We start from the raw sequence: 15,502 nt of genomic DNA, 5'->3' as shown, positions 1-15,502 counted from the left end.
GCTGGGTCCTCAGGTAGTTCAATGTCCAATTTTCTAAGGAACCTCCAGAGTGGTTGTACCAGTCTGCAATCCCACCAAGCACCAAGCATGGAAGAGTGTTGCTCTTTCTCCACACCCTTGCCAGCATCTTTTGTCACCTGAGTTTTTGATCTTAGCCATTCTGACTGGTGTGAGGTGCAATCTCAGGGATGTTTTGATTTGCATTTCCCTGATGACTAAGGATGTTGAACAATTCTTTAGGTGCTTCTCAGACATTCACTATTCCTCAATTGAGAATTCTTTGTTTAGCTCTGTATCCCATTTTTAGTAGGATTATTTGGCTCTCTGGAGTCTAACTTCTTGAGCTCCTTGTATATATTGGATATTAGCCCTCTATCAGATGTAGAATTGATAAAGATCTTTTCCCAATCTGTTGGTTGCCATTTTGTCCTAATGACAGTGTCCTTTGCCTTACAGAAGTTTTGCGGTTTTATGAGGTCCTATTTGTCGATTCTTGATCTTAGAGCATAAGCCATTGGTGTTTTGTTCAGAAAAATTTCCCCAGTGCCCATGTGTTCAAGGCTCTTCCCCACTTTTTCTTCTATTAGTTGAGTGTATCTGGTTTTATGTGGAGGTCCTTGATCCCCTTGGACTTGAGCTTTGTACAGGGCAATAAGAATGGGTCGATTTGCATTCTTCTACATGCTGACTTCCAGTTGAACCAGCACCATTTGTTGAAAATGCTATCTTTCTTCCTTTGGATGGTTTTAGCTCTTTTGTCAAAGATCAAGTGACCATAGGTGTGTGGGTTCATTTATGGGTCTTCAATTCTCTTCCATTGATCTACCTGCCTGTCTCTGTACTAATACAATATAGTTTTTATCACTATTGCTCTGTAATACTGCTTGAGGTCAGGGATGGTGATTCTTCCAGAAGTTCTTTATTGTTGAGGATAGTTTTTGCTATCCTGGGTTTTCTGTTATTCCAAATGAACTCGCAAATTGCTCTTTCTAACTCTATGAAGAACTGAGTTGGAATTTTGGTGGGTATTGCATTGAATTTGTAGATTGTTATTGGCACAATAACCATTTTACTATATTAATCCTGCCAATCCATGAGCATGGGAGATCTTTCTATCTTCTGAGATCTTCTTCAATTTCTTTCTTCAGAGACTTGAAGTTCTTGTCATACAGATCTTTCACTTGCTTGGTGAGAGTCATATTGAAGTGTTTTATATTATTTGGGACTATTGTGAAGGGTGTCATTTCCCTAATTTCCTTCTCAGCCTGTTTATTCTTTGAGGAGAGGAAGGGTACTGATTTATTTGAGTTAATTTTATACCCAGCCACTTTGCTGAAGTTGTTTATCAGGCTTAGTAGTTCTCTGGTGGAACTTTTGGGGTCACTTAAGTACACTATCATAGCATCTGCAAATAGTGATATTTTTATTTTTTGCTTTCCAATTTGTATCCCTTTTACCTCTTTTTGTTGTCCGATTGTTCTGGCTAGAACTTTGAGTACTATATTGAATAAGTAGGGAGAGAATGGGCAGCTTTGTCTAGTCCCTGATTTTAGTGGGATTGCTTCAAGGTTGTCTCCATTTAGTCTGATGTTGGCTACTGGTTTGCTGTATATTGCTTTTTATATTGTTTAGTTTTGGGCCTTGAATTCCTGATCTTTTCAAGACTTTTAACATGAAGGGGTGTTAACTTTTGTCAAATGCTTTCTCAGCATCTAATGAGATGATCATGTTTTTTTTTTTTCCTTTGAGTTTGTTTACCTAGTGGATTGTGTTGATGGATTTCTGTATATTGAACCATCCCTGCATCCCTGGGATGAAGCCTACTTGATCATGGTGGATGACTGTTTTGATGTGTTCTTGAATTCAGTTTGTGAGAAATTTATTGGGTACTTTTGCATCAATATTCATTAGGGAAATTGGCCTGAAGTTCTCTTTCTTTGTTGGGTCTTTGTGTGGTTTAGGTATAAGCGTAATTGTGGCTTCATAGAAGGAGTTAGGTAGCACTCCGTCTGTTTCTCTTTTGTGGAATAGTTTGGACAGTGTTGGTATGAGGTCTTCTATGAAGGTCTGATAGAATTCTGCACTAAACCCATCTGGACCTGGGCTTTTTTTGGTTGGGAGACTTTTAATGACTGCGTCTATTCTTTAGGAGTTATGGGACTATTTAGATGGTTTATCTGATCCTGATTTAACTTTGGTTTCTGATATCTGTCTAGAAAATTGTCCATTTCATACAGATTTTCCAGTTTTGTTGAATATAGGCTTTTGAGGCAGGATCTGATGATTTTTTGAATTTTCTTAGATTCTGTTGTTATGTCTCCCTTTTCATTTCTGATTTTGTTAATTTGGATACTGTCTCTGTACCCTCTGGTTAGTCTGGTTAAGGGTTGATCTATCTTGTTGATTTTCTCAAAGAACCAGCCCCTGTTTTTCTTGATTCTTTGCATAGTTCTTTTTGTTTCTACTTGGTTGATTTCAGCCCTGAGTTTGATTATTTCCTGCCTTCTACTCCTCTTGAGCTCATTTGCTTCTTTTTGTTCTATAGCTTTTAGGCATGTTGTCAAGCTGCTGATGTATGCTCTCTCTTGTTTCTTTCTGCAGGCACTCAGAGCTATGAGTTTTCCTCTTAGCAGTGCTTTCATTGTGTCCTATAAGTTTGGGTATGTTGTACCTTCATTTTCATTAAATTCTAAAAGGTCTTTAATTTCTTTCTTTATTTCTTCCTTGACCAAGTTATCACTGAGTAGAATATTGCTCAACTTACATGTATATGTGGACTTTCTGTTGTTATTGTTGTTATTGAAGACCAGCCTTAGTCCGTGGTGGTCTGATAGGATTTATGGGATTATTTCAATTTTCTTATATCTGTTTAAGCCTGTTTTGTGACTGATTATATGGTCAGTTTTAGAGAAGGTACCATGAGGTGCTGAGAAGAAGGTATAATCTTTTGTTTTAGGATAAAATGTTCTATAAACGTCTGTTAAATCCATTTGGTTCATAACTTCTGTTAGTTTCTCTATGTCTCTGTTTAGTTTCTGTCCATTGATCTGTCCATTGATGAGAATGGGGTGTTGAAATCTCCTACTATTATTGTGTGAGGTACAATGTATCCTTTGAGTGTTAGTAAGGTTTCTTTTATGAATGTAAGTGCTCTTGCATTTGGAGCATAGATATTCAGGATTGAGAATCTTGGTGGATTTTTCCTTTGATGAATATCTCTTTTTTGATAACTTTTGGTTGAAAGTCGATTTTATTCAATATTAGAATGGCTACTCCAGCTTGTTTCTTGGGATCATTTGCTTGGAAAATTGTTTTTCAGCCTTTTACTCTGAGGTAGTGTCTGTCTTTGTCTATGACATGTTTCCTGTATGCAGCAAAATGCATACATATCCTCTTTACATATCCAGTCTGTTAGTCTATGTCTTTTTATTGGGGAATTGAGTCCATTGATGTTAAGAGATATTAAGAAATAGTGATTGTTGTTTCCTGTAATTTTTGTTGTTAGAGGTGGAATTATGCTGTGTGTCTCTCTTCATTTGGTTATGTTGCAAGGAGATTACGTTCTTGCTTTTTCTAGGGTGTAGTTTCCCTCCTTGTGTTGGAGTTTTCCATCTATTATCCTTTGTAAGGCTGGATTTTTAGAAAGATATTGTGTAAATTTGGTTTCATCATGGATTATCTTGATTTCTCCATCTATGTTAATTGAGAGTTTTGCTGGCTATAGTAGCCTGAGCTGGCATTTGTGTTCTCTTAGGGTCTGTAACATCTGGCCAGGATCTTTTGGCTTTCATAGTCTCTGGTGATAAGTCTGGTGTAATTCTTATATGTTATTTGACCTCTTTCCCTTACTGCTTTTAATTTTTTCTTTGTTTTTGTGTGTTTCGTTTTTTAACTGTTATGTGACAGGAGGAATTTCTTTCCTGTTCCAATCTATTTGGGGTTCTGTATGCTTCTTGTATGTTTATGGGTATCTCTTTCTTTAGGTTAGGGAAGTTTTCTTCTATAATTTTGTTGAAGATATTTACTGGCCCTTTAAGTTGGGAGTCTTCATTCTCTTCTATACCTATTATCCTTAGGTTTGATCTTCTCTTTGTATCCTGGGTTTCCTGGATGTTTTGGGTTAGGAGCTTTTTGCATTTTACATTATCTTTGATGATTGTGTCGATGTTTTCTATGGTATCTTCTGCCCCTGAGATTCTCTCTTCAATCTCTTATATTCTCTTGGTGATGCTTGCATCTATGATTCCTGATCTCTTCCCTAGGTTTTCTATTTCCAGGGTTGTCTCCCTTTGTGCTTTCTTTATTGTTTCTATTTCCATTTTAAAATCCTGGATGGTTTTGTTCAATTCCTTCACCTGTTTGGTTGTGTTTTCCTGTAATTCTTTAAGGAATTTTTGTGTTCCCTCATGTATTTCTTTAAGGGAATTATTTATGTCCTTCTTAAAGTCCTCTAACATCATGAGATGTGATTTTAAATCCAAATCTCATTTTTCTGGTGTGTTTGGATATCCAGTATTTGCTTTGGGGGAAGAACTAGGCTCTGATGATGCCAAGTAGTCTTGGTTTCTGTTGCTTAGTTTCCTTCACTTGCCTCTCACCATCAGGTTGTCTCTGGTGTTAGCTTGTCTTGCTGTCTCTGACAGTGGCTTGACCTTCCTGTAAGCCTGTGTGTCAGCACTCCTGTAGACCTGTTTTCTTTCAGCCGGATCTGGGAACAAAGAGCTGCTCCTGGGTTTGTGTGTCCTAAGGCCTCCAGAAGGACAGAAGGGTTGATCTTACCTCTGCTCTCAGGTGTGTCAGCGTTCCTGGAGACTGGCTTTTAGCTTAGGCACAGGAAGGGTCCTGCCTCTGACTGCTACTAGGTTTCCATATCCAGAGGGCACTAGGCAGGTTCCTCTTGGGCCAGGAATGTGAGCAGAAGTGGAGGTCTCCCCTCAGCAATCAGGATTGTCCACACTTCTGAGTGTCCAGCTCTCTGCCCCACAGGATTTAGGTACAGAGAGCTGTGGGAGTGGTTCAGCTCCAGGAGCAGGCAGAAACCGGAAGTCCATTCCCAGCCTTTGCACCCTTTTCTAACAGACCTTTAAGTCTTTTCTGACCCTTGACTTTGAGTTCTTTATAAAGCTGTTAGTGTTCTATATCTCATATATGTTGTAAATATATTCTGACATTAATCTGCAAAAAAAAAGTCTGATTTAATTTGTCTGATGTTGAAGTTGTCAGTCTCTGTTACTATTTGGGTCTTGAAGCACAGAAAGCACCCACACCAGTGCTGGTATGGCACCTGTGTGTTTCTTTTGAAATTCTTAGGAATTTTGTTTTCTTTTGTGTATGCAGTAAGGCATGAACCCATTTATATTTTCCCAAGCAACTATTTAATTTCCTTATTTAATTTTCTATTGCTATGACTAAGGTAACATAAAAGACAGCATTCAATTGGAGGACTGTTTACAGTTTCAGAGGGTGAGTCTGTGACCATCATAGTACAGCGTGTGGCAACAGACAGGCTGGGATGGTGGTTGGACCAGTAGTTGAGAGATTACATGTTGAAACAACCAAGAAACAGAGAGAGTTAACTGGGAATGGTGTGGGCTTTTGAAACCTCAAAACCCACTCCTAGTGACACATCTCCAACAAAGCCACACCTCTTAATCCTTCCCAAACAGATCCACATTCAAGTGTATGAGCCTATGGGGGTCATTCTCTCCGATCAACTACAACAGTTGTCTTAGTTTCATTTTTAAGTCTAGCTTGAGTGATTTAGGATGTTACATGTGCCATATACTCAAGTTCTGTGTGCACTGGTCCACAACAATACAGTGAGTTTGCATGTATTTTTGTAATGTGAGAAGCATCATTCTGGTCTCTCTCTCTCTCTCTCTCTCTCTCTCTCTCTCTCTCTCTCTCTCTCTCTCTCTCTTTTCAAGACATGGTTTCTCTTTGTAGCTTTGGCTGTCTTGGAACTTGCTCTGTAAGCCAGGCTGGACTTGAGCTCAGAGATCTGCCAACGTCTGCCTCCCAAATGCTGGCAGACATCTGCCACTGCCACCCGGCACTTTCTGGATTTCCTATTTTGTTTCACTGGTCTTTGATACGCTAATGCCATGAGCTTAATTACAGAGAGTTTTGCATGTTTAATATTTGGAAGGTCCAGTCCTCCATTAAATATTAAGACTTTCCTAGCTATAACTGCAAATTTATTTTTCTATTTGAACTTTAAAGTCAATCATGCAAAATTTAAAATGACTTCGTTAGTGATACTTATGGGATCAATGGCTAATAATATAACTCAGATTTAACTGGCTTCTTTCCTACAGGCGGTGTGATACATGGCATATAGCATCTGTCTCAGTTAGGGTTTCTAGTGTTGTGATAAAACACCATAACCATAGCAGCATCAGAGAGAAGTGTTTATCGAATCTCACAAGTCACAGGTCAAACTCCGTTGGTGAGGGACGCCAGGGTAGAAACTGAAGCAGAAGCCATAGAGAAGGCAGGTCACTGGCTTGCTCTCCATGGAGTGCTGTTTGCTTTGCCTAAGAACTACTTGCCCAAGGATGGCACTTGACACAGGAGGTATCTTTTATGTCAATCATTAATCTAGAAAATACCCCACAGACATGCCTACAGCCCAGTCTGATGAGAACAATTACTCGACTCGCACTCCCTTTTCCTAGATGACACTGTGTCGAGTTGACAAAGAACCAACCAATCTGATATTTACTTACTCAGCGTCTGTGTCATGTACTTATTAAATGTTTCAGTGAGCCAATGAGATGGCTCAGTGGGTAAAAAACACTTTCTGCATAAGCCTGGAAATCCGAGTTCAATCCCTATTATCCATATGATGATGATGATGGTGGTGGTGATGGTGGTGGTGTGGTGGTGGTGGTAGTGGTGGTGGTGGTGGTGGTGGTGGTGATGGTGATGATGACGATGATGACGATGAAGACGATGATGATGAAACTTACTATATCTAGGTATGCTGCTGCATACTTATAATCCTAGCACTTGGGAGGCTGAGACCAGACTGGACCACATAGTGAGCCTCTGTCTCAAAAAACAACAAAAGGGTGGGGAGGTAAAATGGCTCAGTGAGTAAAGGTGCTTGCCACCAAATCTGATCATCTGAGTTCAATCCCTAAGACCTAAGTGGTGGAAGGACAGACTGAACTCCCAATGGTTGTCGTCTGACTTCCACGTGTACTCTGTGTCACACAGGCATGCACAGAGATAAACACAATAAAAAGAAGATCTTTTAAAGATTTATTTAAGTTAGTATATATGTTGAGTACGCTGTCACTGTCTTCAGACACACCAGAAGAGGGCATCAGATCCCATTACAGATGGTTGTGAGCCACCACATGTGGTTACTGGGAATTGAATTCAGGACCTCTGGAAGAGCGATCAGTGCTCTTAACTTCTGAGCCATTTCTCCAGCCCTAAGAAAATCTTTTGCAAATGAACAAAATAAGGCTGGAGAGATGGCTCAGTGGTTAAGAGCACTGACTGTTCTTCCAGAGGTCCTGAGTTCAATTCCCAGCATTCACAACCACCAATAATGGGATCCAATGCCCCTTTCTGGTGTGTCTGAAGACAGTGACAACGTACTCACATACATAAAATAAATAAATAAATAAATCTTTAAAAAATGAACAAAACAGTTTCTAGCATTCACTCTTCCAAGGGTTTTTAATGGCAGTTTCATACCATCAGAAGGACTGAGACTCTCAAATAGAATAAAGCCTCACCTCTGCCTTCAGGGAGACTAGCAGATAAGTGCCCAGTAATTTCCTCCTCCCACATCATATAATCTGTGCATCCCCCAAGGGTCAAATAAAAACTTAGGGGCTGGAGAGATGCCCTAGCAGTTAAGAGTACTTCTTGCTGTTCCAGAAGACCCAGGTTCAACCGGCAGCACCCACAAGCAGATAACAACAGTCAGTAACCCCAGTTCCAAATAATCGGATACCCTCTTCTGGCCTCCAAGTTCACAACATTCATGTGGTATCCAGACACACAGGCACGTTAAAAACACAATACCTTGTTTTTAAAAGTAAAGTAGAATGTTAAACCTGAAAATTTCTAGGAGAAAGACCAAGCCCACATTTGTCAAATTAAAACAAGCTTTATTAAATACTGTCCAGGAAGATGGATACCTGCTCCATCCATTCCTAGGGTTCCCAGAGATGACGTCGAGTTATGTTAATCAGGTGCTTAAAAAGGCAAAACCCACACGGCCGTGTACATGCTGCCTTCATCCAATCAGGGACAAGCACACATTCTGATGTACTTCCTGCCTATGTACCTGCCACCTACTCGAGTCCAGGCACTTCCTACGCAGTTGGAAGCACCTGTTTACTGAAGAGAAAATTGGTCGGTTATTAGCTTACAAAAACAGTCCCAGTGTTTCAGGAAGTTATCTGACCTTGGGCAACTGGGCTTACGGGTTAAGTTTAGCCCTCACAAGAACAGAACAAAGAGTCAAAAACATTGTTAAAGTCTGGTCTCATCAAACAAACGATCTGCGTTCTGGTGTCTGATTCGCTACCACAGGCAGCTCTCCGGTTCTGTTTCTTTCCCAGCCTCTAACTTCCGGTTCCGGTGTGTTTGCATTTTAGAAATTCCAGCGTGAGTTAAGCACCAAGTGGGTGTTGAATACAGTGAGTACTGGGGCCCATGTACTGCTGGGGAAGATCCTACAGAACCACATGCTGGACCTCCGCATCGCCAACTCCAAGCTCTTCTGGAGGGCGCTGGCCATGTTGCAGGTCAGAGCGTGATGGGAGGACCCCAAATCTAGATGGCCACAGAAAGTATTTTTGCAAAGTTGGGGAGCGGTGTAGGGTCAGGGGCTGTTTTTTTTCCACAGGCATATCTTGGTCATAACCTCTGGTCTGCATGTGTTCACACACAGCTATATTGATGGGGTCCCTGCAGGTGTCATATGGGGAAGCGAGCCACGTGAATAGCTATGAATGAAAACCCAGTGTAGCTTGGCACTGTCACCCTGGATCAGACTTCAGTGGTTCATTGTGGGCATATTTAGAACACAGTGCAGTTTCGGAAAAAGGTTCCCAGGCAACAATCAGTCCAATTCCAGGTGCATAATAAAGCTTAAGGTGTGACTACATAGAAAATCTTTTACAAAGTACATGTGACCATGAGGGTGGGTTCTATAGCTTAAAGGCCTAGAATCTAGTGTGGTCTCTGAGCACAGAGATCAGCAGGCCATAAAGTACATATGACATCTTCCCTAAAGATGGTATTGATCTAGGAAGGGAAGACTCTGGGATAAACATTCTGGGAGATTTGGGTGAGGTCTGTTTCTATAGCAAAAGGTGAGGGAGGTCGGTCTCCACAGACAGCAAAAGGTCACCAGGTTGTTAACAAAATCCACTCTCAGCTTGCTGGATGGGATGCAGGTATTTGATCTTTAGCTCCTCCGTTGAGGAGATAAATATGGTCAATTAACATTCCTGCTTCTCTTAGTGCTTTGGGTGAGTACATGACCTCTGTGTCCCGGACCAGTTCTTGAGTGTGAAACTATAACCTCCAGGTGACATTCTTTAAGTTTCAAGAATGCAACAGGTGGTGTACGCCTTTAATCTCAACTCCAGAGGCAGAGGCAGAGGCAGAGGCAGAGGCAGAGGCAGAGGCAGAGGCAGAGAGGCAGAGAGGCAGAGACACAGAGACGCAGAGATGCAGAGACGCAGAGACGCAGAGGCAGGTGGATCTTTAAGTTCTAGGACAGCCAGGGCTACACGGAGAAAACATGTCTCAAACCAAACCAAACCAAACCAAACCAAACCAAACCAAACCAAGACAAAGCAAAAAGAAACCCAATGTGCATTCCTCTAAGCCAAATGCTAGTCTAACATCCTGGCCATTAGCAACCTCAGTGGAAAGGAGTCTCTCTGTCCCGGGTGACTTGAGGAGTACCTGGCAGAGGGCTCTTATTGGCTTGTCTTGGGTCATGTGCACAACCTTGAACCAATCACTGCCCTCCAGGGGAAAGGATACTCTGCCAGCCTCCTTTGTGGGTCGTCCAGCCGACTTTGGGGTGGGATGGGAGATGGGTTTGATTATTTCTTACAGTCCCCAGAATGGAGACTAACAGTTATTCAGGGGGGAAGGGGACGCTAATGCCAGAGAAGGGAGAAAACGGCTGCTGACCAGAGAGCATGGTGGATGGTCTTGAGAGTTGCTATCCTTGATCATTGACCTGTGGGGTTGTTGGCCACCAGTTGTAACTCTCACCAATTTCCTACTCATTATGGGCAAGTGATGGTTTACCACCAACTCCTTTAACCCAATTTTTCTTTATACATCGTGATTACAGGACTGTCAGAAGGGACATTCTCTGTTGGTGTCTACAGCCAGTCTTCAGGATTACAGCCCCCACTTTCTCATGTCACTTCCTTCTCCCGTGACACTATTCTCAGTTCTCCTTGGCATCCACCCCGACACTGACTTCATTGCTTCTTCCACAGAGGTTCTCCGGACAGTCCAAGGCTCGCTGCATCGAGAGCCTCCTTCAAGCAATCCACTTTCCTCAACCGCTGTCGGATGATGTCCGCGCCGCTCCCATCTCCTGCCACGTCCAGGTTGCCCACGAGAAGGAAAAGGTACCCTTCCCTGGCTGGCTGTTCAACAAATGCTTTCTGAGGATCTTAAGCGTCTTTGGAACTTTGTGTGACAACTGCGTTTACAAAGCTGCCACGTGGAGATCCCATTTGGAGGGATGGGTGGATGGAGTAGGGGTGGGGTGAGGAGGTACGACTGTGACAGAAGCTACAGAGGCAAAAAAAGATACCAACAAGGGGTCTTCTGTTTCGCCTTGGAGGGGCATCAAGAAAGAGGAAGAGAAGGACTCTTTGCATGGGAGTTTTCCAGCGTTGGTGGTGGTTTTTCTCTGCTCTCGACCGTACTTCTTTGTAGCCCAGATAACAACCTTATATACTTGTTTCCAATCTAACCCCTATGCCCAATTCTCTAGCTCCTCCAGGGTTCTTCCTCAAATGGCCGTACCTTTTCTTCAGCTCTCCCTGCTCCTCCCCACAGGTGATCCCCACAGCCTTGCTGAGCCTCCTACTCCGGTGCTCCATCTCTAAGGCTAAGGCACGCCTGTCTGCAGCTTCTTCAGTCTGTGAGGTTGTTAGGAGCGCCCTCTCTGGGCCGGGTCAGAAGCGCAGCACGCAAGCCCTTGAAGACCCTCCCGCCTGTGGGACCCTGAATTGATATTTCTAGAACCATGGAGGGGCAGAGTCTCCGTCCACTTCCAAGGGGACATGTGCCAGCAGTACACGCTGTGGGAAGAACTCAGTTTCGGGTGGGTGGGGCCTAACTGCCCAGAATTGGGGAAGAGCCCTGTTCTCAACCGGATTATTTCCATTTTTACTGGTGTCTTCTGAACTCAGAAATAAAACGAAATGTCTTGTTTTGGAACATAACCATGCAAACAAAAACAAAAACAACAACAAAACAAAACAAAACAAAAAAAAACCAGTAATCAGACTCACTACACACAGACAAGGGAAGCAGGTACTTCAGGAGAGAAAGACAATGTCAATTAGATAAGATCTTTGGGGACCACATCTACTCAGAGACTAGAGAGACTAGACATCCTCTCTCTGTGTCTGCAAGAAAGAGTATAAGGAACTCTGGGAGTGCGGGGCACCCTTTGGTGGTAGAACCCAACAAACACTAGAAAGGTGTCTGCACTGCTTTAGCCGGAAGCTGTCACTGGTTTTGGTAAATCAAAGGGGCCCTGATTCATCCCAGGTTCAGTCTTCAGGTGCTTGCAGCTAAGGCACTCACTGTTGAGATCTGGCTCCCCCTTGCGTCAGAAATAACCAATTAAAAGAGGCCCTGGGGTGGGGGGGTTAGGTATTTAGCTCAGTGGGCAGAGCGCTTGCCTAGGAAGGCAAGGCCCTGGGTTCAGTCCCCAGCTCTGAAAAAATGAACCAAAAAAAAAAAAAAAAAAAAAAGAGGCCCTGGGGAACACCCATAAAGAAGGGGAGGGGGAGGGATTAGGGGGATGTTTGGCTAGAGTTATTTTGGGATATGACAAGGAGAGGTCAAGAATCAAGGAGAGTTGTGGAACAAAGGAAGTTAAAGTGCGACAGATAAAATCCGAGAAATGTCTTCTGGCTTACAGTGGTTGTGCGGAGTGAGAATCAGGTCTTTGCCCGGGGATTCTGGGCTCTAGGAAGAGCTAAAGAAGTTCAGAAACAGGGGCTGGGGATTTAGCTCAGTGGTAGAGCGGCTTACCTAGGAAGCAGCGCAAGGCCCTGAGGTTCGGGTCCCCAGCTCCGAAAAAAAAAAAAAAAACCAAAAAAAAAAAAAAAAAAAGAAGTTCAGAAACAATCGTGCTAGACCCGAGTAAGGGGTGGAGCGCATGTCTTCAATCTCTTCACGTGGGAGGATGCCGCAGGCGGAGTCTAGGGGGCAGGACGTGCATTGGAGGCTACATCGCAAGATTGCTCTCCCTCTCAAAGGATTATTCAGAGACAAATGGGCTACAGTTTGCCTCCAGCACTATTTGGAGAAAGCAAACATCCAAGGGGATGAAAACGACTGGAGAATAGACCGCAGTGGTGCTGACACAAGAGCAGTGGGTTTGCGGCTGACCCAGAAGACTGTAGGACCGAAGAAGTTAAAAGGAAATGATCTCTGGGGTACCCAGTGGCTGGACCAAAACAGAGGGGACTTAGGATAGGAGACAGTTGGATATTGAGCACATTTGAAGTCTAATGTGTTCAAAATGGAACGACCGTGCTCCCAGATCAATCAGCAACTATTTTTCATACTTAGGCCAGCTAGCATGGGTTTCGAATATATATGTTTAAAAGTCTGTAAGGGCAAGGAAGGGCGTTTAAACCAGTTAGGGGATGAAAATACCAACCTGGCTCCGTACATGGACTCAACAAACACAGCAAAAAGCACAGTATCCCATCTAAATTCAAGGCAGGATTTGTACACATGGATTAAATCTCAGTATTTCAAGAACAAACTTTGCGTATAGAATCTATTATAAAACACTCCCTTCGTGGGAGAGGGAAGAATGGGGTCTCCATTTAGCTGGTGACCGAAGGCTACAGAGTGAGAGACACAGAAAATGAGCTCTGTTTTATAGGGTGCCCCGACCACAGTGATGTGAAGTGGAAACCTCTGGTTTATTTGGAAAGTCAGTTATGTCAAATGATGTTTTCCTGGGGCACACAGGTGCAAGGATGTCTTGCTAAAGTAGACAGGTGGATGAATGTTTTCTTGAGGCAGACATGTGGAAGGACCGGCGATGGAGTGTAAATATGTCCTCACAGACAGTTGGAGAGGAGCGCTGAGCATTGGTGTGTTTTGCTCTGCCTCGTTATTCTTGTTTGCTAACAGTACACTTGTATTGACTCACCTCACATAGCACCATTGAGCTCAGCTGTGGTAATGCCCACCGACCATTGAGAGAAACTCGCCAAAGAACTCATGAAGCTCCTGCGGCTTCTCGATGCTTCTGCAGCCTCCCCTTGGGCCAGTGGTGAGCCTTGCAGTTTCTTCAGGATTGAACTACAGCTGCTGGTTCATATTTGGTGTTTGCTATGGGACTGAACTTCTGACGAGACTGAGCTCGCCCCCAAAGAACTATTGCTAAACAGGCCCACCCCCACCCCCATATCCTAATAACTTTGCTCTTCCACTACCTCTGGTGTGTGGTCAGCAAGAGGAGGAGTTGAATGCTTATTAAAATAAGCTGCAAAAAAATGTATACTTAAATAATGAGGTCTATCAAAAGCAAGCAGACAAGAGCTCCCCACTGATTAGGCTGGGAAAACCGAGCAAGAAAGCGAATGATCGTATTGAGCCGTAACAAGAAGTACAATAAATACACACGCATCTATACCAATAAATATGTGAATAAATCAAGTGTGGTGAGGGGGGTGGCAAATCTTTCTTACTCAAGAATTTGAAGTAGCGTGTGTTTTGTTATTACTCCAGGAGATGGGACTTAATCATGCTAGCCCCGTACCTCTGATTGGACTTGATTTATAGGAAGTGAAGTATGAACACAGGAAAATGGTAACCTCAGGTAGAGAGATGTGGCATGCACTCTCTACAAATGGCCTGACACTAGTGTTACAAGTTGATAGTGTGCCCCTCTTGCTGTGCTGGAATAAGTAGGGCGGGTCGCTGATGGGTGTTCTCCATTCCTACGCCGCCCCAAACAGAGCCTCAATCTAAACGTAAAGAGAACATGACGGACTCAAATTTAGGGGTTCTTTTCTTTTCTTTTCTTTTCTTTTTTTTCTTTCTTTTTTTTTTTTTTTTTTTTTTTTTTTTTTTTTTGGTGTAGCGATGAAACACTTGCTTAGGACTCAGAGGACTCTGGGTTTGGTCTCCAGCAAGATGGCGCTCTAGATTGGATCCTGAACACTGGTGGGGAAATACGAGCTGCAAATGAAGGCTGGAGTTAAGAGTGAATGTACCAATGTTTTCATTTTATTGCGAAAGTGTTTGCGTAGCTCAAGCTGGCTTTGAATTTGCAATGTAGCCAAGGATGCCCTGTGATTCTGGACCCTACACCTCCTAATTGACCTCACGGTCCTGACAAGTGTAATGAAGTTATAGGAGATGTTAAGGGTGGGACTGGGGAGACAGCCCAATGGTTAGAGCACCGGCTGCTCTGGCAGAGGACTCGAGCTGAGTCCCAGCACCCACATGTCCTCTCACAACTGTGTCCAGTTCCGGGGGATGTGATGCTGTCCTCTGACTCTCTTGGGCATGCATGAGGTACACAAATGTACACGCAGGTGAAATATACTTGCACACAAATAAGTTTTTTAAAAGGATATTAAAAAGGTTAGAAAGGGTAAATGGGATTTACTGTACTCTTCTTGCAGCTTTGGTGGTTACTCCAAAATAAAAAGTACAAGTTAACTTGGCAGTCCTAGGATAAGGTGTTCCTCTAAGGCTACTACTCCATTTCATGCATCTTAGGTCCACAGCAACTAGGAAATATGGAGACCTGTGGATTAGGAAAGTCTGTGAGGGTTCCCACTCCGACTATCCTCTCCTTGATCCCATTTGACTCTCCTTTCTAACCTGCAGTTTGAAATGTATGGCAGGGGACCTAATTCAAACTTGGCACAGTGGCCAGCTCCAAAGATGATGTGAATCAGAACAGGCCATTTTGGAAGACTTCAAAACGTTTCCTTGTCACTTCTTCCTCAACGACACTTTGTCAAGCCGGACCCCAGAAAGTTCATAGGTGGATTCTTCCCTGAGATCTGGGATATCAGGGTTCTCAGAGCCAGGGGCAGCCTCAGGGAAGGGCAGTGGCTGGAATGCACAGTGACTGGCCTTACTTTGAAGTACCTATTGTGATGTCATATAGAGGAATTCTAGAGACAGAGACTCTTTAGTTGAGAGGGGCATGGGCTTGAGTAATGGAGCCAATTTGGGGGCTGGATATCCCACTGCCAGACCATCTCAGTCTTATTCTACTTAG

General features: G+C 43.2%; 1 protein-coding gene across 1 annotated transcript in view; it reads left to right on the top strand.

The window, feature by feature from the left end:
• The window catches only part of Gckr (glucokinase regulator), a 29,621-nt gene extending 18,168 nt beyond the window's left edge, over positions 1-11,453 (top strand). Inside the window, exons 17-19 of the mRNA XM_032908614.1 lie at positions 8,622-8,771; positions 10,494-10,628; positions 11,065-11,453. Of these exons, the coding sequence (XP_032764505.1) occupies positions 8,622-8,771; positions 10,494-10,628; positions 11,065-11,241 (462 nt within the window). The 3' untranslated portion in view covers positions 11,242-11,453. The remainder of the gene's footprint in view (positions 1-8,621; positions 8,772-10,493; positions 10,629-11,064) is intronic.
• The last annotated feature ends 4,049 nt before the right edge of the window (positions 11,454-15,502 follow it).

Source organism: Rattus rattus, chromosome 7 (genome assembly GCF_011064425.1).
Source record: "Rattus rattus isolate New Zealand chromosome 7, Rrattus_CSIRO_v1, whole genome shotgun sequence".
NCBI lineage: Eukaryota > Metazoa > Chordata > Mammalia > Rodentia > Muridae > Rattus > Rattus rattus.
The sequence above is the reverse complement of the archived record's forward strand: the minus strand, read 5'-3'. Positions and strand labels throughout refer to the sequence as shown.